The sequence below is a fragment of the Stenella coeruleoalba genome (genome assembly GCF_951394435.1).
Source record: "Stenella coeruleoalba genome assembly, chromosome: 11".
Taxonomy (NCBI): domain Eukaryota; kingdom Metazoa; phylum Chordata; class Mammalia; order Artiodactyla; family Delphinidae; genus Stenella; species Stenella coeruleoalba.
The window spans coordinates 80,462,915-80,486,189 of NC_137157.1; the positions used below are offsets into that span (position 1 = coordinate 80,462,915).

At 38.3% G+C, this 23,275-nt stretch overlaps 1 protein-coding gene across 3 annotated transcripts in view; it reads left to right on the forward strand.

The window, feature by feature from the left end:
• The window catches only part of ITPR2 (inositol 1,4,5-trisphosphate receptor type 2), a 527,231-nt gene that overhangs the window by 237,576 nt on the left and 266,380 nt on the right, over window positions 1–23,275 (forward strand). For all 3 annotated transcript variants that reach the window (XM_079936794.1, XM_079936796.1, XM_079936795.1), the window contains 6 exons: window positions 10,949–11,038; window positions 11,135–11,260; window positions 16,107–16,229; window positions 16,878–17,078; window positions 19,386–19,637; window positions 22,296–22,421. In XM_079936794.1, coding sequence (XP_079792920.1) covers window positions 10,949–11,038; window positions 11,135–11,260; window positions 16,107–16,229; window positions 16,878–17,078; window positions 19,386–19,637; window positions 22,296–22,421 — 918 coding nt within the window. The remainder of the gene's footprint in view (window positions 1–10,948; window positions 11,039–11,134; window positions 11,261–16,106; window positions 16,230–16,877; window positions 17,079–19,385; window positions 19,638–22,295; window positions 22,422–23,275) is intronic.

Consider the following 23,275-nt stretch of genomic DNA (forward strand, 5'->3'; position numbering starts at 1 on the left):
TTATCGCTAAATAATACTCCATTGTCTGGATGTACTATAGTTTGTTTATCCTAATTCACCTATTGAAAGACCTCTTGATTGTTTCCAGTTTGGGGCCATGATGAGTAAAGCTGCTGTAAACATTCGGGTGTAGGTTTTGAGCTCACATCTTTTGGATTTAAGAATTTGAAAGATGGTATGTTTTCCTCCTTAGAGTATTTGTGATTACCTTGGCCTATGGCCAGGGGGCGCTGTGAGCCTGAGACCACATTGCTCCCTTCCCACACATGGGTCTAAAGGCAGGAGTCTCGGCTTTAGCTACTCTGACTTGACACTTGCTTAGAGCTGGCTTGTCTTTCTGGGTTGCAGGCCTCCTACTACTGGCATTTGCCTTCAGGGAAACTTACCATGTTGCCCTGAAGCTTGGAACGCTCTGATCTGGTTTCAGTTTACTTTTTTTCCATTGTAGATGGTGGGTGGGGTCTTTCAGAGTTGTCCTTCATTTCCAGTGAGCCCAGAAATGTACTTAAAATAGGTTCTGTATCTAGGATCTAGTGGTTTTCTAATAGGAAGGCCATTTGCAGTTTTAAGTGTGCTATTCTTGCAGAAGTCCTTGGGAATGTGTTTACTTAGTTAGTAATTTAAAAAATGTATTATGAACTTAAATTCTTTGGAATATGTGAATTCCTCTGAAGTTTGTGTTTAATCCAGAGAAGATTTCATTTGCCTCATTGAGACACTTTGAGATACGACATTTTGTAAACATGTTAGACAAAGTTTTTGGCTTAGAACTTTTGGAGCCCTTTTATTAGTGGGAATTCTATCCCCAAATCTTGAGTGAAAGTGGGCTTGTCTTTGTATATAGGAACTCAAGAGAGTTTTCTCCCTTTTTTGGCTTTGACCAGGCCAAGCCAAGACAGGTACCCCTTTGTTCTTCTATGGGCCACGTTTTTCCCTGGCTCGTCACTGTGGGTGTCTCCTTTAGGTATTCCTGATCCTGAGGCAGGTTTCTGGTCAGACCTTCCATCTTCTTGGAATTCACACTTTGCTTCTTTTCTGTTGTGTGTGTGAGACAAGTTAAAACTCAGTTGTTGGTTATCAGCTTGGGCTGATGCCCTCAGGGCCAACAAATGAGTCCCTGCTTGATTACTGCTTGGAAATTTCATGTATTTTTCTGGTTTCCGGCCTCCGTTTGCTTCCTCTTTACTAAAAAAGAGATAGTTTAAATATTTTATCTATCACTTCTGAATGTTGTGTAGTCAGAGGGGTTCCTCTGCACTTCTACTTCAACATTTTCTATTTCTGACAGTTCTTAAAAGTAGAAAACTCTATTTTGAGCTCATATATTTATCCTTGTAATGTCTGTTTACTGATGTTAGTATTGAGGCACTGTGGACCATATCTGAACCTACTCTACTTGATTGGCTGTCATTTTTCTCCAGAGAACAACCCCTTTTTTTGAATATTCTGCTTAAAGTAAAATTTCATCCCTTCACCATCATGCTTCCTTGCCTTTGTACATACCTGAATTTCTCATTTCCCTTCTTAAAGTTTGATATCTAGAATCAAATCTAATATTTGAGCTATGGCTCTTGTCCTCAAAGAATGAACACACAGATTAACACACATAAAACAGTATGACAAATGTATGATTGAATATTGAACTGTTGTAGCACAGAGAAGGGAGAGGTCAGTGTGGGCCTGGCTACTTGGAGAAGGCTTCAGTGTTTTGAAAGATTGGGAGGATTTTGTTAGTGATTCAGGAATAATCACAAGAGAAGCAGAAATTCAACAGGAATAAGTGATTGGTGTTTGAAGTGGCTGGGACATTGGGAGCCTTTGAAGATTTGGGGGAAGGATGGTTCAGCAGCACAAGAGGCTAAAGGAGGGGACCAGTTAAGGGCCTCTTGCCCAAGTTCAGGTGTGAGGTTAGGTAAGCAGGAACTAGGGAAGCAGCAGTAGAAATGTATACAAGTAGGTGCATTGAGAAGCCAGGAGAATGGTACATTTATAATAGATTAATATAAGGAGAAAAAGTGAGAAACTACAAAGTTACTAATTGTACACAGCCAAATAATCTACATTATACAATGAACCAACTGCCAGAGGTAGTGACAGTTTATTGTAAACAGGATGAAATATATCACAACATCAATGGAAACAGCCAGTAGCAGGCAGCATGTACTCTGGCAGGCCAATCAGATAATAATCCTTTGTTGTTTAGTAGATCTTTACAAAGGCTCTAAACACACGATGATTGGCATTGTTTTAAAACAGCTCATAATGGTCTTTGTGCCTGCTTAGACATCAGAAGACCAGATAGCATTAAAGTAAGTCTTCATTTTAGTAATCAGAAATGTTTCCGATAACATAAAAGTGTTTTTTTCCCTCAATGGTAAACTCTGTGTACTTGGGGCAATAAATGTGAATTGATGATCCATTTACTAACACTAACGAATCTCAGCGAAGCCAAAATTATCCCGTTATTGAAGTTGATCTCGTAGAAGCAGGGGGAGGACGGGCGGATTTGGTCTTCTAGTAAGCCCATTGTGTCCCTAGTACCTATGAGCTTTATTACCTAGTGTATCTTCCAGGGTTTCCCTTTATTAACTTGCCTTCCACGACATGAAAAGATTATACCATTGTTGCTGAAAGCTTGATGGCTAGGGTGTAACGAGTTGACTGTCTCAGTAGTGTTACTAGCGCCTCACATTCAAATATGTTGTGTTGACTTCTAAATATAGGAAGAGGAGGGATTAACTCAGGAAGCCATATCCGAGTGCGTTAAGTCGGGATTGCCCGTTATGCTCATTCACCTCTTAAGAGCTGAGAAGCAGGCCACATGGGCATCACAGGACACAAAGTTCCCACTCGTGTTAAATATTTTGGTGGTTGTTAATTTTTCTTCACAGTGATTGTGCTTCTGTGTCTGTATATCTATATTTATTTGTCTCTGCATCTAGCTACCTACCTATATGTGGTCGCCTGCTCCTTTAAAAAGAAATTATAGTCATCTCTGATGTCTGATGTTTAAACCATCTATCTAGTTTTTACTTCAAGGACTATTTTTTTTCCTTTTCGGGGTTTCTGATTGATTCTTTTTCATATCTATGCATTCTAGATTCATATCTGCCTGTTTTCACTTCATAACTTTTTGTTCTTTTAATGGGTGTGTGATGTATGGGGCAGAATTAACTGGGAAGTGTCCCTGGGGGCTCACTCTGGGTTGCCTGGGCAACCAACTGGCTGTCTGTTTGCAGGGTGAGGTGCGGTGGTGTGAGGGGCAGGGCAACATCTTCTCTCCTAAGAGGCTGTGCACTAATTTGGCTTCTCATGGGACCTAAGGCTTCTGCCCCTCAGCAGGAGCATTCTCGTTTCTGTGGGCCTCATAGCTCGTGTACCTGGTCAATTTCTACCAACAACAGGTACCTGAATCCAGACTGCCTGGTGCCCAAGACGTTTTGTGTACATCCATTGACCTGTTACTCTCAAACTTGCCCTGTGAGAAGTTGCTACGAGGTAGGGGCACGGGTGGTTACTCAGAAGTGTAGACCCAGACTGGTGACCAGCAGAGCAGCCGTACCTCCCCGGGGGGTGATGGAAGGCTGCGCGCACACGCCTTCTCCTCTCTGCTGGCCCTTGGCTTGTAGTTCCCCCTTTCCCAGTAGAGCTCTCCCTTATCCCCGCCGAATGATGCTATCGGGTCATCCCGAGCTGCGGTAACCACAGAGGGGTCCACCTGGGGTGAGAGATGTTGTTCCTCACTTTATCTCTATGATTATTTTAAACGTACTTATATTTCAAAGTCCTTTCAGATTATTTGATTGTTTGCGTTTCACTGGGAATGATATAATCTCATTATTGTTTTTTTGTTGTTGTCTTTCTTAGCATTAACTTTCCTCACAGGTATTTGAATTTTAGTTTGCTGATTTATCTTACTGAGAGAATGAATTCCTTCCTTCCTTCCCTCCCTCCCCGTTTCCTTCCCTCTTTTGCTTTTTCTCTGCTTCTCTCTCAGCACCCCTTCGCTGTCTGATGGTTTTTCTCTTACCTCCACATCTCATTACTCTTTAAAAGCAAAACCCAGTTTCCATTCTTTGCCAACCACTTCTGATCTTTTTTCTTTGATGAAGCAAACAGGTAAGGAGGCTGATCCCTCTAGAAAGATATCTTGAAAGAAAATGGTGCTTTCCCAAGTGTTAGTACTTTGATTCTGCACAGCAGGGAAATAGTTCTATATAGACTTGGTTTCTTCAGCAAAACTTCTGATTGACTGTTGGCAAAAGTAACTGGTAGAATGTCTAACCTTCACTGCTTGGTTCAGAAAGACTACATGAGTTTCAGACAGAATATTCCTACAGGATCTGACCAGTGAGGGACACTGTGATAGCTACATGGAGAACTTGTATCCATTCATTTGGGAGAGTGCTTTCTGGAATTTTCCTTTTATGGAATTTGTTTTCTTGTCTCCACTTTCTGTTTTTGCCCTCAACCTCCTTGTATATTTATTTTACTTCTTTATATCCCATTACATATCTCTGTCCTTTATGTCTGAGCTGATGTTGCTGAAGGTGATTGCTACACATGAGTGTCAAAGTCCTTTCACAAGCCATGCATCTGAAAACTAATTTTTGGCTTTGAGCCAAATGCTACTTACCACATTCTCATTCTATTTGGTTGTAATGCAAGTTCTTAAATGTAATGCTTATATCTCCTGAGTTTGTTTCTTCCAATTATTTCCAGGATAAGAATCTTTCTCCCTCTTGTCTTCTGGCCTACATTTAAAATTAATGCCGTTTTAGCATAAACTTATTATTTCCTTTCATGTTATAGAGGACAGTTACTATTTTATTCAGTTTTTCACTTTTCCATTTGTTCTCAATTTCATATAAGTTGGTAGCGTGGATTCGAACTTCCTGTATGTTTTTTTGCTCAACGAGTGGCTTGCAAGGAAATTATAGAAGTTGATTCATTCAAATAGGAGCCACCTGTGTCATTGGGCCAGGCAGCAGCGTTTCCTTAATGATTGCTTGCTGGAGAGGGAGTCGAAGAGAAGGTGGTGCTGATTTCTTCCTCTCACCTTCTATACATACAGCTCCCTCTCTCAGTCACACTGGGGTGCGCTCTGAGGTGACTGTGACTAAGAATGCTTCCTTCACATGACATCAGGTAGCAGACATAGTCTGTAAGGGCTCTATTTATATCACTGTTTTCATTTCCTGCACAGTGCTTTGCTAACCTTTGCCACCCTGCTGACTAAAGGGTTGCCTATCCTTTCTAATTTCATGTAATACTGGTGAGGAGCGAATTAAAAAGTATTATATAATATAAATAAAGTATTATAGAAAGTATTATAGAAAAAAGTACTGTACATTGCTGTGCTATAGTGGGTTCCTGTTGTACTCCTAGGAAAGCAGCTATTAGTTTACATCGAACATACTTATCATCAGTACATTCCCTTTTTTCTGGAATATGTCTTTAAGCAAAGAGAATGCACTCCAGTGGTACATCCTTTTTTGGTTACTTATTTATCAGAGATATGGATAGTCAAAGAGTTTGGGGTATTTTCTAGGACATCTGATTAAACATCATCAAATACTCATTAAAATGGCATCAAATGAATCTGAAAATGCCATGTTTGTATTTGTCTTAGGACAAAGGAAAGGAAAACAGGTTTGGAGTAAGACTAAGAATATGCATTTACCCTCTAGAAGGGCAGGGATTTGTGCCTAGGTTGAGGGAAATCTGGAGGGGCGTTATCGGCCAGTGTTGGTGGACACAGCCTCTTCCCCGCACTGTGGATCTTGGACCAAGCCTTCAAGCAGCCTTAGGTGCCAGCCAGGGAAGCAGAAACGACCATGACCCCATGATGGTCTGAATTAGCTTTACAGACAAGGTCAGATAAGTAGATCTAGGCTGATGCTAGGGTTCCTGCATCCCCCTGGATATCATCCCGAATGGGTGGTATGTGATGTTAGTCTTAGGTGGGAGGGAGAGAAAATACCTCCTTCTCCCACGGTGAGGTTATCATTCAGTTGTCTGAAGGAGGTGCTATTTACTAGGAAGAGCTTCAACTAAATTATCATATGGTTGGTCAGTCAAGTATAAAAGACTGAGTATTAGATTTTTTCTGTGTGTTTCGGAGGGAGGTGGGAAGGGAAAAGGATGGCATTTGGCATCTGAAGTTGGGAGGAGGGTGATTGGTAAATGATGCCACTGATTCAGTTAACTAGTGGATACAGGAAGAGAAGGCTGGGAATCCAGACGGTGAGCAGAATGCTTTGCAGTCTTGCTGACTTGATGACATTTGCTGGGGAAGGACACCTGTCACTTCACTGGGATGGGGACAAAGAGAAGACATGCACTGAGATTTTTTTTAATAGATCTTTATTGGAGTATAATTGCTTCACAATACTGTGTTAGTTTCTGTTACACAACAAAGCGAATCAGCCATATGCATACACATGTCCCCATATGCCCTCCCTCTTAAGCCTCCCTCCCATCCTCCCTACCCCACCCCTCTAGTCATCGCAAAACACCAAGCCGATCTCCCTGTGCTATGCTGCTGCTTCCCACCAGCCAACTGTTTTACATTCGGTAGTGTGTGTATGTCGATACTACTCTCACTTCGCCCCAGCTTCACCCTCCCGCCCCATGTCCTCAAGACCATTTTCTATGTCTGCCTCTTTATTCCTGCCCTGCAGCTAGGTTCATCAGTACCACTTTTTTTTTTTAGATTCCACATGTATGCGTTAGCATACGATATTTGTTTTTCTCTTTGCCTTACTTCACTCTGTATGACAGACTTTAGGTCCATCCACCTCACTACAAATAACTCAATTTCGTTTCTTTTTATGGCTGAGTAATATTCCATTGTATATTGTATATATGTGCCACATCTTGATCCATTCATCTGTTGATGGACATTTAGGTTGGTTCCATGTCCTGGCTATTGTAAATATGCCCTGAGCTATTTTAATCACAGCTGTAGTAGATGCAGGAAGTTCTACATTGTAGGATTTGGAAAGTTCTTTTTTTTTTAAAAAAAAATGATTGCCCTTGTTTAAGTTAAGGAGCCAGATCCTCATTAATTTGTGCCCATGTTTAGTTCACCATATGGTTCATACAATATTATTTTCTTATATCATTTTTGCTATTGATCTAAAAGGCGTTTCCATGCCTGATGCCAAATAAATTTGAGAGCAACGCTGTGTTCAGAACCACTATTTGTTTAGGTATTCACTCTGAGTCTGTCTAGATCTAACATCTAATTTCTAGACTCTTCCCTAAATTTCTAGACCTTCTAGACTCTCCTTGCTATGTTGTTTCTGAACGTACTGCTTTATGTTACAGTATATACTGTACAATTAAAAATCTAGCCACCTCAATAAAATCACTTAACTAAGTGGTTCCCATATTCCACTAGAGGAAATAAATTCAAGTTCTTCCAGATGATTGGAAACAATTGCAATAAAGTGCAAGTGTTTTTGGAGTTCCATATTTATTCTTCATCACTGCTGTCAAAAGGATAATATGGATATAAGCATGGCATTGTTCTCAGTGTTACACATTTTTTTTTTCCTGAGTCCGCTCAGCTCTGGGACTCTGAATAAACTATAATTCTACATTTTACACATAACTAATATTTTGTCATTAGGATAAAGCCACGGCTTTGTAGATTTGGGCACTGATGTAGGGCCAAATTTGCATAGGATATAAAAAATATAATTAATTTCTTCCCTTTCTGGAAGAGAAGTCTCAGAACATCTTTACATAGAGAATTTTGGCGTCAACATAAGAAAACAAAACCTCACTGTAGTTATATAGTTTACATATTTCTTAAATTCCCCCAATCTCTGTTTTGGGATCTTCCAGATGTTCTGTGGGTTAATATTTTTGTTCGGTTTAATTACATTGTATTATTTTCTGAAACTAAAGGGGGCCGTTTATTGAATTCTCCAGCATTGCCTCCTTTTGTTGACTGCTGGCAATTTTAAATTAAAATAAGTTTTCTTCATCATTCCCATACTTAGAAAGTTTAGCATTGTCTGTACCCTCCCTTGGGCAGGATTAGAGAACATAACTTTTTGTAATGTAGTACATCTTCCCTGAGATTACTTTTCTTAAAACAAGACAGTTGCTTTTTTTGCAGGCCATTGTTTGAAAAATAGACTTAAATATATCTGCCAAAACTTTGCCTGTATCTCTGACTGATTTTTTTTAAGTTGACATATGTCAGAAAGATCTCCTTTCCACCTTAGGAGCTTTGTCAGTCTTTAGACTTGGTAGCATCTTAATCCTGGCTTGGAATACAAGGGTGGTTTTCTTTAATATTGCTTCTCTTCCAGAAAAAAAATGAATATGGCCTTTTTAAATTCAGCCTTCACCTTTGTGATCAGAAAAAGGAAATTTAATTATATGTCTAGCTTTGCGATTTCTATTTCTCATCAATAAATTATTTTTGGTATCAAATAGAAACGCTGTTTGTCTCATGCTCTGACCTCCAGCCTCTTCCATCTAAACAGTTTATATTTACGTGAGCCGCTTGGGCCCCTTCCCTCTTCTACACTGACTTCACTTACATATATAGTTTTACATTTTCTTCTACAACTTTTTCAGATTCACTTAATGTTTATTGTCTTGTAGACAATATCTCCCATTCTTTTTTCTCTTTTATTTACCTGGGGTGGAGATTGGATTGCTTTCATTTCTTTCCTAGGATTTATTAACATAGGTGATACAACCCTGGAAGGAAACAGTAACGGTTTGAATACTTGCAGTGTTTTTATTCTTTAATTTTTGCAGTTCCAGTTCCATTGAGTGAAAGAGATAAGGTGGTCAGAAAATCTTGGAGAGTATCCTGTCATAGTAAAACAAAGTGAGATTTAAAGCAAATGGTAGTGAGCCATAGAATCAGATGCCAAAGACAGTTCTAGTAATTGAGTCATTGACACATAAAAGAATTTTAATACAGTAGATTATTCTTTTGAGGAATTTAGTGGGGGTAGTAATCTATGCAAGACTACTTCCCAGAATGGGTGGTATCACAGAAAGAGCTTGGTTGGCCTCAAATTGGCCATATTTTCAGAGAGTTAAGAAAGAATCAGTAGAGGGTAGAAACTGTCCATGCGCAAGAAACAGAGATGAAGCAGAGAGAAGAGGCAGGGGGAGATGGAATTTAAAAATCCGTGCTTCAAAAGTTCTTTTTCTCTGAGACATAGCAGGGAAGGTAGACGGTTTTGTAGATGATACTGGACATTTTCAGACGGAGAAGAGGCAATGTCATGTAGGGGAATTTCCTTATGCTCAGTAAAATGGGAGAAGAGTTACTTGCTAAGTGGAGTTCAGATTGGGAGCCTCCGTCTTGGACAGTATTTGCCTGGAGAGAAGTCACAGAGGAACACGGAGCTTACTGAGCAGTGGTGATGGTACCGCATGGGCCAAGTCACGCACCTGCTTGAAGCCTTCCATCAGAATTCTTTGACTAGCAAGGAAAATGTATATATTTTTCTTTCTTGGTTTGCATTAATTTTGTGATTTTTCATGGAACACAGTAGGAAAAACAGGGACAAATAAAATTTATCAATTGGCTTCACATATTTTTTACTTTTGCCTGAGCTTAGATTGGAGTCCCCTTTAACTGTGAGTCCAACACCTTCAATGTAGTCAGGACTTTAGGGTGTTTTTTAACCCACGTTGAACTTGACATTCATCCCAAGTGCAATTTTGTACCTGTTGTAAATCAGGGAGGTGGTCGGGCCCCACTCCATCTAATGGTCCACTTTTGCAACATGCTTTGTCAGTTCTTGTCATTTTCTACACACTGTTGTGCTTTTCTTTCTACAGTGCCTTTGGCTAAGGTGACTTCTTCGCCTAACAAGTGTACCCCTGCCCTTCCACACCCCTCTCATACTTAACTATGAGTATATGTACTTATAACTATGAGTATAAGTAGTTTTCATCTTTCAAGACCTTAGCTTAAATTTCCCCCCCTTCATAAAGCTGTCTAAAGCTATAACTAGCCTCTGTCTCTCTCTTTGAATAGTGAATTCTGCTCAGTTCAAATCTTTATTTTCATATTTCTCCCTGTTTTCTTAGGTAAACTGTAATTTTCTTGTGGGAAGGACCATATCTTCTATTTCTTTTATATCTATTCACCATTGCCTAGTACCAGAAATGTATTAAGTCTTAATAAATGTTCAGGTATTAAATTGTTTGTAAGTGATGTTTTATTTTCATATGGTGACTCCAATAGTTGATATTTAAAATATCTATCTCCCTGTATTTGTTTTTTTATTGTACTGCTACAGATAATGGTTGTTATATTGAAATGCTTTTGGTGTTTCAAGTCCTCTTAATAAGCTTTATTAATTTAAAATATTATTTTTAAATAAAGAAAATTTTTTTTTCATTTTCATGATTCTGTACATGGTTGGTTGGCCCCCAGTCATGACTCTTAAGGATGTCATGGTAACCTGTCAGAGAATTCTTGGGTTAAGGTGCTTTTTCCTCCCATCCCTGAAGTGTTTTAACATGTCATGTTATGATATGCTCCTTCAGTCTTTTTTTTTTTCCCTGAAGTTCATCCCTAATAATAAAATTATGCCTCCTATGCCCTGGATTTTTACTATTCCTTTTCCTATAGACAATATAAAGTCATGATATGTCTGATACATTTAGCATAAGGAAATAGACTGATAATGTTACTTGTAATACCCTTTCCTTTTAAACTTAATTCATTAATTATTAGTCATGCCATAGATCTTGTAATTGGTTGTTGTTGGGAAGTGGTCATTTTCATGACTCATTTAAGCCAAGGAGCTTTTTATGGGATAAAAAATACCAAGGAAACATTTAAGTTGAATAATTAATTCATCACAAAATAATTACAAGAAGTATTTCTTACAAAATAAATAAATTTATTACAAAGATATATAGGGCATAACATACATCTTTGTGTTTATTTTAGGACTCAAACATTTTAAGTCCAGTGCAAGATGGAACAAAGAAACCTCAGATTGACAGCAATAAGAGCAACAACTACCGGATTGTAAAGGAGGTCAGATGTGAAATATTTCTATATGAGTTTATACTGGCATGGCAAAGAAGTTTTGTTCATTTATTATATTTAATGCTTTTCTTCTTCTTTGGAAAGATTTTGATTAGGCTAAGTAAACTCTGTATACAGAATAAAAAGTGTCGGAATCAACATCAACGATTACTGAAAAATATGGGAGCCCATTCAGTGGTGTTAGACCTGCTGCAGATACCCTATGAAAAGGTAAGTTCTTAGGTACTGTTTTCCTTTTTAAATTTTGATACAATTTCAATATAGCAAGGTTACAAAGAATCTTTTTCCTTGAACTATTTGCAGGTAAGTTGCCAACCTGATGCCCTACCACCCCTGAGCCCTTTAGTGTATATTCCCTACAAGTATAACCAAGTAACAACCTTCCAGATCGGGAAAGAGCATCCCACTCTACTGCTACCTAATCCTCGCATGCCATTCACATTTCTCCCATCATCTCAATCATGTCCTGTTTGACAAAAAGATCCACTTCAGAAACAGGAGCTGTTTGGTGTTATGTGCATTTTAATCTCCTCATGCTGGAACTCTTTGACGTTGACACTTTTGAAGACAGACCAGCTATTTTGAAGACTGTCCCTTAATTTGAGTCATTTGATGTTTCCTCGTGATTCGATTCAGTTATGCATCTTTGGCAGGAACGTAACAGAAGTAACACTTAAGTTTTTCCCACCACTTCCTATCAGGCAGCATGCGATTTTGATTTGCCCCATGACCGGTGATGTTTACTTGGGTCAATTGATTAAGGTGGTGTCTGCCAGGATTATCACTGTGAAGTACTCAGTTTCCCTTTGTAACAAATATTTTGTGGCGTGGTTCTTTGAAACTAAGTAAACATTCCATTTTTTTATCAAACTTTCAATTTATTCATTTATTTTTATCAGTATGGACTTACAGATGCTCGTCTTATTCAATAGGTTATATTTGGTTTCTAGCACTGTTTATTTTGATTGTCCCAGATTTGGCCAATGGAGCCCCTTCAGGCCAGCTGACCTGTCCTCTAACATGGTCCCATCATTCTTCGAGTAGTTCCTTGCTTTGTTGCACATTAAAATAGTCCAGGCTCCCTTGCATTCTTCTTGTTCCACCTCTGGAATTAGCCATTTATTCAGGAAGCCCCAGTTCCATTTGGGGGAGAATGGTATTTGGGAGAAAAATCCTGAGAACTAAATGTACTTATTGCTGTGGAGGTTTGCCCCTCCAGGCCCTTTAAGTAGACAAATCTAGAGAATATATGTGTGTGTGAATATAGTTATTCTCTTACTCCATCTGATCTTCCATCACCACTGCTGCCCATTCCTCCTTATGAATGCCCTCTGCACCTCACTCGGGCTCTGACCCCTCCACAAAGGTGGATGCCCTCTTCATCTCTCTTGGGCACCAATGTGCCATGCCAGGCCCCTCTCTGTGGATACCCTCCCCACTTGTACTTTTCACTTCTCATACTGGATTGCCCCCTGTCTGACTTAGTTATGTTTTAATATGTAAATTTATAAGGTGGTATAATTCAAACTAGGTTAGATAATGCAATGAAAGAATTACTGAAAAGCAAGAAAAAGTATTAAACCTTAAAAAAGGTATTAAAAAAGATATTTTCCAAATTATTATATCTTTGATATTGTAACATGGGCATTGGACATGTGATCAAGTCCCTTTTTCTACTATTTAGTATAACTGTAGTGTTGAGTATTTTACTACTACTTTGTGTTTTGCTGTTTTATTATTAATCATATTTTTATTGAAGTATAATTCACTTATAATATTATATTAGTTTCTGGTGTACAACAGAGTGATTTGATACGTCTATACATCACAAAATGATGTGACCATACAAAGTTATTACGATATTATTGACTATATTCCCTATGCTGTATATTACATCCCTATGACTTGTTTATTTTATAACTGAAAGTTTGTACCTCTTAATCTCCCCCACCTAGTTCACTCATTCCCCCCGACGCCGGCAACCACTAGTTTGTTCTCTGTATCTATGAGTCTGTTTCTGTTTTGTTATGTTTGTTCATTTGTTTTCTCTTTTAGATTCCACATATAAGTGAAATCATACAGTATTTGTCTCTGTATGATTTATTTCACTTAGCATAATACCCTCTAGGTCCATCCATGTTGTCACAAATGGCAAGATTCCATTCCTTTATGGCTGAGTATTATTCCATTGTATATGTATATCACTTCTTCTTATTCCATTCATCTGTCAGTGGACACTTAGTTTGCTTTTGTATCTTGACTATTGTAAATAATGCTGTAGTGAACATATGGGTGTACATATCTTTTTGAATTAGTGTTTTTGTTTTCTTCAGAAAAGTACTCGAAGTGGAATTGCTGGATCATATGATAGTTCTATTTTTAATTTTTGAGGAAACGTTATATACTGTCTTCTGTAGTGGCTACACCAATTTACATTTCCGCTAACAGTGCATACGGGTTCCCTTTTCTCCACATTCTCACCAACACTTGTTATTTGTTTTTGATAATAGCCTTTCTGACAGGTGTGAGGTGATATCTCACTGTGGTTTTGATTTGCACTTCCTTGATGATTAGTGATGTTGAGCATCTTTTCATGTGTCTGTTGGCCATCTGTATGTCTTCTTTGAAAAAATGTCTATTCAGTTCCTATGCCCATTTTTAAAATCAGATTGTTTGTTTTTTTGATGTTCAATCATATGAGTTTTTTGGTATATTTTGTATATTAATCCCTTATTGGATATGTCATTTGCAAATGTCTTCTCCCATTCAATAGGTTGCCTTTTCGTTTTGTTGATAGTTTCCTTTGCTGTGCAAGAATGTTTTAGTTTGATTAGGTCCCACTTGTTTATTTTTGCTTTTGTTTCCCTTGCCTGAGGAGACATATCCAAAAAGTATTGCTGAGACCGATGTCAAAAAGTGTACTTCTCACATTTTCTTCTAGGAGTTCTATGGTTTCAGGTCTTAGATCTAAGTCCTTAATCCACTTTAAGTCTACTTTTGTATATGGTATGAGAAAGTAGTCCAGTTTGATTCTTTTGCATGGAGCTGTCCAGTTTTCCCAACACTGTTTATTGAAGAAGCTGCCTTTTCCCCATTGTGTATTCTTGCCTCCTTTGTCATTCCTTCCTGATGCATTTCTACCACTCTTCACCAGCCCAGAATGTCTAAATCAAATGATTTTTACTTGCATCACCTAAAGCTTAAATAAAAGGTTGAAGAATTTTTCTACACATCACTGAAAGTCACATACAATGTGACATCCTCTCTCTCAGAGCTCATTCCTTGGTTAATTGACCGTAGTTCTTGGGTTTATCTCTGGGCTCTCTGTTCTGTTCTGTTGATATATGTGTCTGTTTTTGTGCCAGTATCATACTATTTTGATCACTGTAGCTTTGTAATATAGTTTGATATCAGGGAGCATGATATCTCCAGCTTTGTTCTTCTTTCTCAAGATTGTTTTGACTATTCAGGGTCTTTTGTGGTTCCATATAAATGTTAGAATTATTTCTGGGAAAAATGCCATTGGGGTTTGCTCAGTTTTGATACCTAGATTGTTCAGGAACAAACAAAAAAAAGCATAAGATGACAGTTTCAAAGAAACACCAATTCCAGTAGAACTGGCCCTGATGTCCTCCTGTGTGGCTGGCTTTTCTGTGGGAATTGGGTGTTCCTGCGGCTAAAGTTCCTTTGATGTTTTTTCACTATCCCTGGATTACACACATAAAGGAAAATATTAGTCGATTTTGAAATAAAAACTTCCTATTTTCAAGATAGGAATGGAGTTTTCTGGACATATTTATGAGTCTGGTTAGTTCATCCCTATTTTCAGTGTGAGGAAGTGAGTCTATTAATGATCCGAGGCAGTTTATTTAGTTATAGATGGCATAAAATATAGACTCTCAGGTTAGGAAAAAAGAAAACATTAAATGCATTGAATATGAACTATTACTCAAAACATGAGTCCATTTTGTGTATCTGACACTGACCACATGACCTACCCAGAAAAATTTTAGGTTGTTTCAGTGATATTGTTAAAAGACCACTTTTAAAAAGAGACCTTTGCATTCTTTGTGAGTTTTGAGACTTAAGTTCCTTATTGAGATTCTTATTAGCAGTGAAGTACCTTATTGTAGGACTTTGGAAAATGACAGTGAATAAGGAAACAACCTAAGAGTGTGTGTGTTAAGAAAGAGGGGGACAAAGAGAGAGGGGAAAAGAGGAGGTCGGAAAGCGAAGAGAAAAAGGAAAAGAATGAGATGGAAAAAATAGACAAAGTAAGTCTCAAAAGGAGGGTGCACAGAGAGGGGAGAGGAGAGACTAGAGGTAAGGTCAGAACTATATATACAGAGAGAAATTTACAGAGTGGAGAAAAGAGGGCAAGTGAGTGGAGAGAAGAAAGAGTGGGGGCAAAGCAGGAGGACAAGGGAGTGAGAGCAGGAGAGAAGGAGCAGAAGGGGCCAGAGGAGGAGGGATAGATGCCTCCTGGAAAAGTAGAAAGGGAGGAGTTGGAGAAAGAGGGGGATAGAGATGGTGGGGAAGGAGGAGAAACAGAAAACAAAAGGAACAGGAAGATCCAGGTACATGGAAACACTGGGAAAGATGGGAAATCCAAGAGAGGGGAGGAAAGAGAGGGATTGGAGGGTGCAGGACAGAAGGGAGCAGAACCCAGGAGAATGAGGGGGCCAGAGAGAGAGGAAGGGAGGACAACGGGGGTGTGGGGACAGAGGCAGGGGAGAAGAGACAGCTTTGTACGGAGATGGGAAATTGTAGTGGACAAGCAGGAAAGTTGGGGAGAATGAGAGATGGACCGTGAAACAAAAAGGGGGAGGATAGAGTGGAGCAGAACAGATAGGAGGAGAATTAAGAGAAGGGGAGAGACATCTACAAAATGGGGAGGGTGGATGGGACGGGGTAACCGGGAGAGGGGTAGACACAGAAAGGGGAGCATAAAATAGTGGCATGGAGGAAAAAATGCATGTGCGAAAAAATATATTCTTTGATAATATTTTTGCTCCTGTGTGTTTCTCTGTATCACGTGCTACTCTTTAACTTCTAGAATGATGAAAAGATGAATGAAGTAATGAATCTGGCCCATACATTCCTGCAGAATTTCTGTCGGGGAAATCCACAGAATCAAGTTCTCCTCCATAAACATCTGAATTTGTTCTTAACCCCTGGTGTAAGTATTTGAGTGACTTCTAATATTTATAGTAAAGTGTCCATCTCATTCGTTTTAGCAACATTGATGGATAGAATTTTATTCATCTTCATCACCACATTTTTTAACTTGTAGGGGGTTCTCCTCCTAAAAGTGAATATCTTTTATTTCCATTAAGGAAACATTTAAAGAAACATGAAAAATTACACAGATCTTACCTGCAGATGACAACTTCATTTATATGTACATAGTTTAATGTTAGGAAAAAGATGTGGTAGGACAAAGACTAACTCTTTGATGCCATGAGTAAGTTAAATCTGGAAAACTCAAAGGTGGGGTTAAATCTTCTCTGTAAAACATGTATCAGCGAATACTAAGGAACAGCTACTTTTGAATAATACATAATTAAATTAATCTCAAGAATACTGTTGCCAACTTGTTGGCGTTTATAATAAGCTCCGTTTTCCAACTAAATTCCTTTGTGAGCTCAGTTTTTTTTTTTTAAGTGCTGAATAATCTCAATGCACTTTGTAGAAGACTTGCACAGAAAACTCACTACAGTTTTGCATAAAATAGGAAACTAATCACGAGCTGTGCAATTGGTCTAAGTACTGTAGAATAGAAAATTGATCTTGTCAGAGTTACAAGGGCACATTCCTCTGTGTGTAGCTCCTTGAAGCAGAAACCATGCGGCACATCTTCATGAACAATTATCATCTGTGCAATGAAATTAGCGAGAGGGTTATCCAGCACTTCGTGCACTGCATTGAGACACACGGCCGCCACGTGGAGTACCTGAGGTTTCTGCAGACGATTGTCAAAGCAGATGGTAAATATGTGAAGAAATGCCAGGATATGGTGATGACCGAGGTATGTTCTCAGTTTGTATTTTATCAGCTTCACATAAACAATATGCTCAAATATGGGTTTTCTGTTAATTTAGAGTGACAAACAATCCCCCAGCAACATAGGTTTGGAAAATAAATTAAGTACGACTACTTAAGCACAAATGTGTTTTGCTTAGACCTAGGGAAGTAACGTATCATAAGTTGGTGTTATAATTTTCTAGGAGTTTATTTTTTTTTGATTCTTAATGAACTTGTGTATTTTAAATAATGGGTAAAATCCTATGAAAAGTTATAGATTATTTAGAATGAAAATGATTAAATTTTATATTTTTAAGTTTCAGTATGTAACAAAAATGGATTAAACTCTGCTTTTCAAGTGCCCTTATTACTCGGTTCCTGAAACATAGACTGGGTGTTCTTTGCTACTATTTACAGGGGGCTTTGAAGGGAATGAAACTAATGAATAGAAATTATCCATCAGTGATTCATTATATATGGAAACTTAGCTATTTAGAGTAAGTTAAAAATTTGAGAAAAGCAAATGGATGGAGTACTTCATTTATTTTGCCCTTTTCATTATGTTGTTTGTCATTGAGCAAGATTTATACAATGAATGAGTTAATCACTGGGAACCCATACTTTGGAGAATACTTTGAGCCTGTTTGGGTAAATCATTGCTCTGTGACCTAATGGTTCTCTAAAGGCCTGTATGGATTAGGCAGCTTTCAAACATGGCTACAAACAAGTTATATAGTAGATTATAGTGATTTGGGGGGATTTTCATAATGATGTACCTTAAATTTGAGAGTGCGAGTAGTCTCTATATTGGTATAATGTGAGTCCCTCTTGCTCCATAGAAATGTTAAAGTTAATTCAGCTGGAAGCCTTGAATTTTAAACGTAAATTATTGTTATTAACATTTAAGGAGCATTTTTAACTTGTAAAATTTACCTCTTATTTACATGAACATTAGCCCTTCATTGCCTAGAAATGTGAGAATTAATTTGATTTTGGAAAATCATCATGGAAAGACTTAAAATGGGAAAGCAGCGCATAGTTAAGCCAGTCCTATGGCATTTATTAGGTGAAGCATTTCTGTGTGTAAAGAAGTATTTATAATATTATGTTAATATATAAATTTTTGACCCATATACATTCACTTTCAACAAAACTTTCAGTGTAAGCCAATTAATTGTCTTATCAATTCGAATAAAATAGAGAGAAAAATTACATAATCTGTGTTCTCCACCAGAATATTTCACATTGGCGTCAGAAAATTGGTGCTGTAATAGACAACAAGAATTGAGGCCTGCGCAGCTCCTGACCTGTCTGTGGTTTGGGGTTGCTATCTGCCTCATAAAGCAAAGTAGAGGGTTTGTCTTCTGGGAAGACAAAAGTCTTCTCTGCCAAAACCTCTTACATAGTTGGCCTTGGCATCTTCCAGGAATTGGAGGGCAGGGATTGAGACCTCTTGAGTCTGGGTTTTCAGTTGAGGTAGAGAGAGAAGACAGTGGTTATGAAGTCTGGAGTGGGGTGTAGTTACCTCCAGAACTCATCACTGTTAACTCAGCCTGGGCTTCACGACAGTCAAAGTGGATTCCTCAATAAAATAATAATACAGTTTCCCCCCCCAAATAGACAAGGCATTATGGTGATTGAGCAATAAAATGACCACCTGCTGGAATTCTCCACTGAAGTTATATAAACAAAACAGGGAGGAAAATTTATGTCCTAAAAGCCCCTACATATTCATTCTTTGTCTCTCTCTCTTTTTTAAAAGTTGTCTTTTTCTCTTCATTTCTCCCATCTCTGCTTTTACCTCCATTCTCTACCGACATCCATGACACGTGGAATCTCCAAATTCTCGTAGAGTTGCATTTGGTTCAGTGTACTTGCTTACTTATTCTGTCACTATTGAAGGAGATGGGGATATTTTATTCTATAGTAAAATTAGACTTACGAGATTTCTCATGCTTGGCAATGGAGTCTGCCATTTGAAGTAGAAGGAAGTAACTTCATTGGAATATTTTGCAGGTTCAATTTCAGTGGGTGACTCACTGAACAGTTTACTGTCATCTGTGTCCTTAATTCTTGCCCCTCTCCATCTCTCCCGTGTCTCTCCGACTGGTTTTGATAACATTCATAACTAATCACTTGACACATGCCTAGAATCTTTTTTACCATCCTGCCTTGGTGTAGTTCTGCATTTGCAGTGTTATCTATGTTTTTACAAAGAGATGCACGTATTTCCAGATAGACCAAGCCTTTGGAAATAACTGCAAGGATGAACATTTGGACTGCTATGTCGACTCTCTTGTTATCATTTCAGTTGATAAATGGGGGTGAAGATGTGCTGGTATTTTACAATGATAGAGCATCATTTCCCATCCTTCTCCATATGATGTGTTCAGAGAGGGACCGAGGGGACGAGAGTGGCCCCTTAGCCTACCACATCACCCTTGTGGAGTTGCTGGCAGCATGCACAGAGGGGAAAAATGTCTACACTGAAATCAAGTGCAATTCCCTTCTGCCCCTGGACGACATAGTGAGGGTGGTGACCCATGACGACTGCATCCCTGAGGTAAGCCTGGCAAAAGCTTAGTGGCTATAGAATTGTTAGTAATTTTTAATAAGTGCCGGAAGTCCTCCTACTATTATTTATAATGAGATAATGTATTTAGTGAAGGAATTGTACTTAGCTATACAATTAGGAACATTTAAAAGAGCATAAAAAGTTTACTCTTTTGTTCTACAAGGAACTATGAAAAAGGATAAACCTTTTTAACGTATAGCCGCTATTAGTTTACTAGAAGCTACCATAGGAATTTCTAGGTATGGCATTGTGATCAAACGGAAAAATTGACTTGTAACCTCTAGTATGTTCCTGAGCATAAAACAGATGCTTCATAAATAATTCACAGTCATCAATAGGAGAGGCTAGGATGGTACTGCAGGATCACTATCAGATTCTCTAGGTTTACCTTTGCTTTATGGAGTAGATGCATTCTTGGAAATATGGACACATTTTGCTTTATTCACACATCATCTTTTACCCTCTGTTCTTGTTTGGCATGACGGCAGGGAAGAAACTCATTAGAAGCTGGTTGTCTGCCAACAAGATTAACGAGGCTTCCAGGAACGTGCATTGCAATAATGTTTTTCTTTTCTACCATTGTGGTGTATTGTTGCAAAGTTTATAAACATGTGATACACTAAATCCAAACATTTTAAATCACAGTAGCTTAAAAAGGCATCCAGTTAGGTTAACTTCCCTACTTCCAAATAGTCCTACACAGTGATGGACTTGAAAGTATATTTTTATGAAAATTTGTGGAATTGTTGATACCTCAAACCAAGGGTACTTCATGACTTGATTGGTTTGAAATAAGATGGCAAAGAAAGGAAGCATAGTGTAGTGATTAAATCCGTGGGTTCTGTCTTTATTTGAGGTCCTGATTCTGGCCATGCAGTTCTCTCGGACATAGCACTCTAACCTCTTATATTCACATACTTCACCCCTCGTCATCCTTCAGATCTTGATTCCAGCATTACTTCTTTAAGGAAGACCCTCCTGGCTTCCCATAGTAGAGTCTATAAGAGCCTATAATTTGAAATTTGATATTTGAATTTTATTAGTTAAAAATATCTGTAGCCTTCACATTCTTTACCAAGATTATAAGCTAAATGAGAGTAACACCTGGGTCTGTTTGTAGTCACCATTATATTGTCTGAACCTGAACCTACATTTAATAAGTATGTTCTGAATGAATGAACGAATGGTTTAAAGAATGAGTCAGAATCTTGGATCCATTACTTTCTAGCTGTGTGACTGATTCCAACAGGGTACTTAACCTTCTAATCTTCAATTTACACAATTTTGAAGCAAAATAATTATAGTATGTACCTGATAGGATTGGTGGAGGATTAAATTAAGATATTACATACAGACTGCTGAAGGCGTTTGGCATGTAGCGAGCACTGAATGCATATTAACTGCTGTCAAGATGATTATGATATGCACCAAATGGCTCTGATGTCTCCGTGACACAGGCACCCTGCCATTGAAGATTTGCTTCAGACCTCAGTCAGGCAGAGATAAGTACTAAGGGCATGAAAGCTGGCCCTGTATTCCTTATGGTTCTAACTCAGATTCTGTGAACGCTCTGAAATTGTTTACATGATTTTTTTATGTGTGTGCATTTTTCTGGGGAAATTTATAGCATTCATCATATTCTTATACAGAGAGAGAGAGAGGAGAGAAAAGAAGAGATAAGAAAAGAGAAGAAGGGGAAAGAAAAGGAAAAACAAAAACTATTGCCCTATGCACTTTAGAAAGGGTATATGTTGGTGAGACTCATGCCAGTCTTTTATGAGGAACTTTGCTAAATCTGGAAAGGAACTTTACTACATCTTAAAATAATTCAATTTTTTTTTTTTTTTTTTGGTAAGCTGTGAGCCTGCCTCTTCTCAGAAATAGTAATTTAAATGCTTTTGAATGGCAACAAAGTATTATTTAGTCAACATACTGAAGCATTGTATTAGATCTCTTTTGGTTGCAAGTGACAGAAACCCAATTTAAACTAGTTTAAATTTTAAAAGGGAATTTTATTGGCTCTTGTATTTGGGAATTTGAAGAATAGTTGTTCATATGATTCAAGAGGTTCAAACAATGTCAGGATTCCTTCTATCTTTTGTTACCTTTTCCTTTGGGGTTTTGCCTCATTCTCTTTATCTGAGCATAATTTTCCTCCACACACCTGGAGAAGATGGGTCTTGGAGTCCAGGTTGACCTTGTTCCATTTTGACAATGAGAGAGGGGGAAAGGGAGCGAGAGAGAGAACGAGAGAATATGAATGAATGAATGACAGAGACAGAGAAGGGGAGGGGAGGTGGGGAGGTGAGGTGGAGAGGAGGGAAGAGAGGGAGGCAGAGAGGGAAAGAGAGTACTTTTGACTCCTAGTGTCTGAAATATGTTAGACTTGGTTTACATGAAGTTCACATTCTCACACCAATCACAGGGCCCAGGGGAATGGAATACTAGGTCATGTGTTTACCCTGGGCCAGGGGGTGGAGTGTTTTAGTAAAAGAAAGGAGATGGGAATGCTCTCTGGGTACACCCAAAGTATACTATAATTTACTATAGGAAATAACACAGTTTCACATAACCATTCATAATACATATTGGAAGATGAAGAATAAGGAAAAAACTCACTCTCTTCTCTATTTGAAACTTGCGCAGGTTAAAATTGCTTATGTGAATTTTGTTAATCACTGTTACGTTGACACTGAAGTGGAAATGAAAGAAATCTACACAAGTAACCACATTTGGAAATTATTTGAGAGCTTCTTGGTGGATATGGCAAGGGTAAGTCACGCGTTGATCATTAAATACTACTTCCTGTTTAGTAAGGTCATTGATATATATTTTGACTAAACAGTATCAAGCATCTGGATGAAAACTTAGAATTAAACCGACTATGTTTAGATGTCATCTGTTACATTCAAAAAGTTGTGACTGAGTTTCATAAGACTGTGAGATTCAATGAGTTAATGTACTCAAGATGCCAGTACAGTGTATATGGCAGCAAGGTGTTCATTTTCACTTTTACAACTGACCGTATTGGCCTGTTAGTAAATGGAATTTTGGTAGCCTTTTTGCATCGGTTAGAGATGATATTTGGCAGAGGTCAATTTGTATTCGACCTTGTATCATGAATGCAATTATAAACCAGAGATGGAAGAGATCGCACGAGGTCTTGGATACTGCTTTCGGGCAGGTAGGTACTTGCAGACTATTTAGGACCCAGCACTGCCCACTATTGCCTATTCCACATTTTCTTTGGGAGTGTGCTCCAGTAATTGAATCATCTGCTGCTTTCACTCATGTCAGTCAGAATACAGTCTGCTTTTTACTTTGAGTCCATTTTCTCATGTTTGGCTTTTTGGGGGGTTGGGGAGGACACATGGAGCTGGCTGGCATTTTCCAGATACTGTCCAGCATATGTTTTTGCTCTGTTAATATTGAGTACATGAATGAACGAAGAAAGGAAGGAAGGAATCTTTGATAGACAGCACTTAATTTGAGTTAGTATATCTTAGCCCCTTTTTTTGCCTGCCGAATGATAATGTCCAGGGTGTATTATTTTAGTTATTTTGTGGGGGGACGATCTTCTCCGGTTTTCCCATTAAAATTATGGGACATAATGTTCAAACATGAGT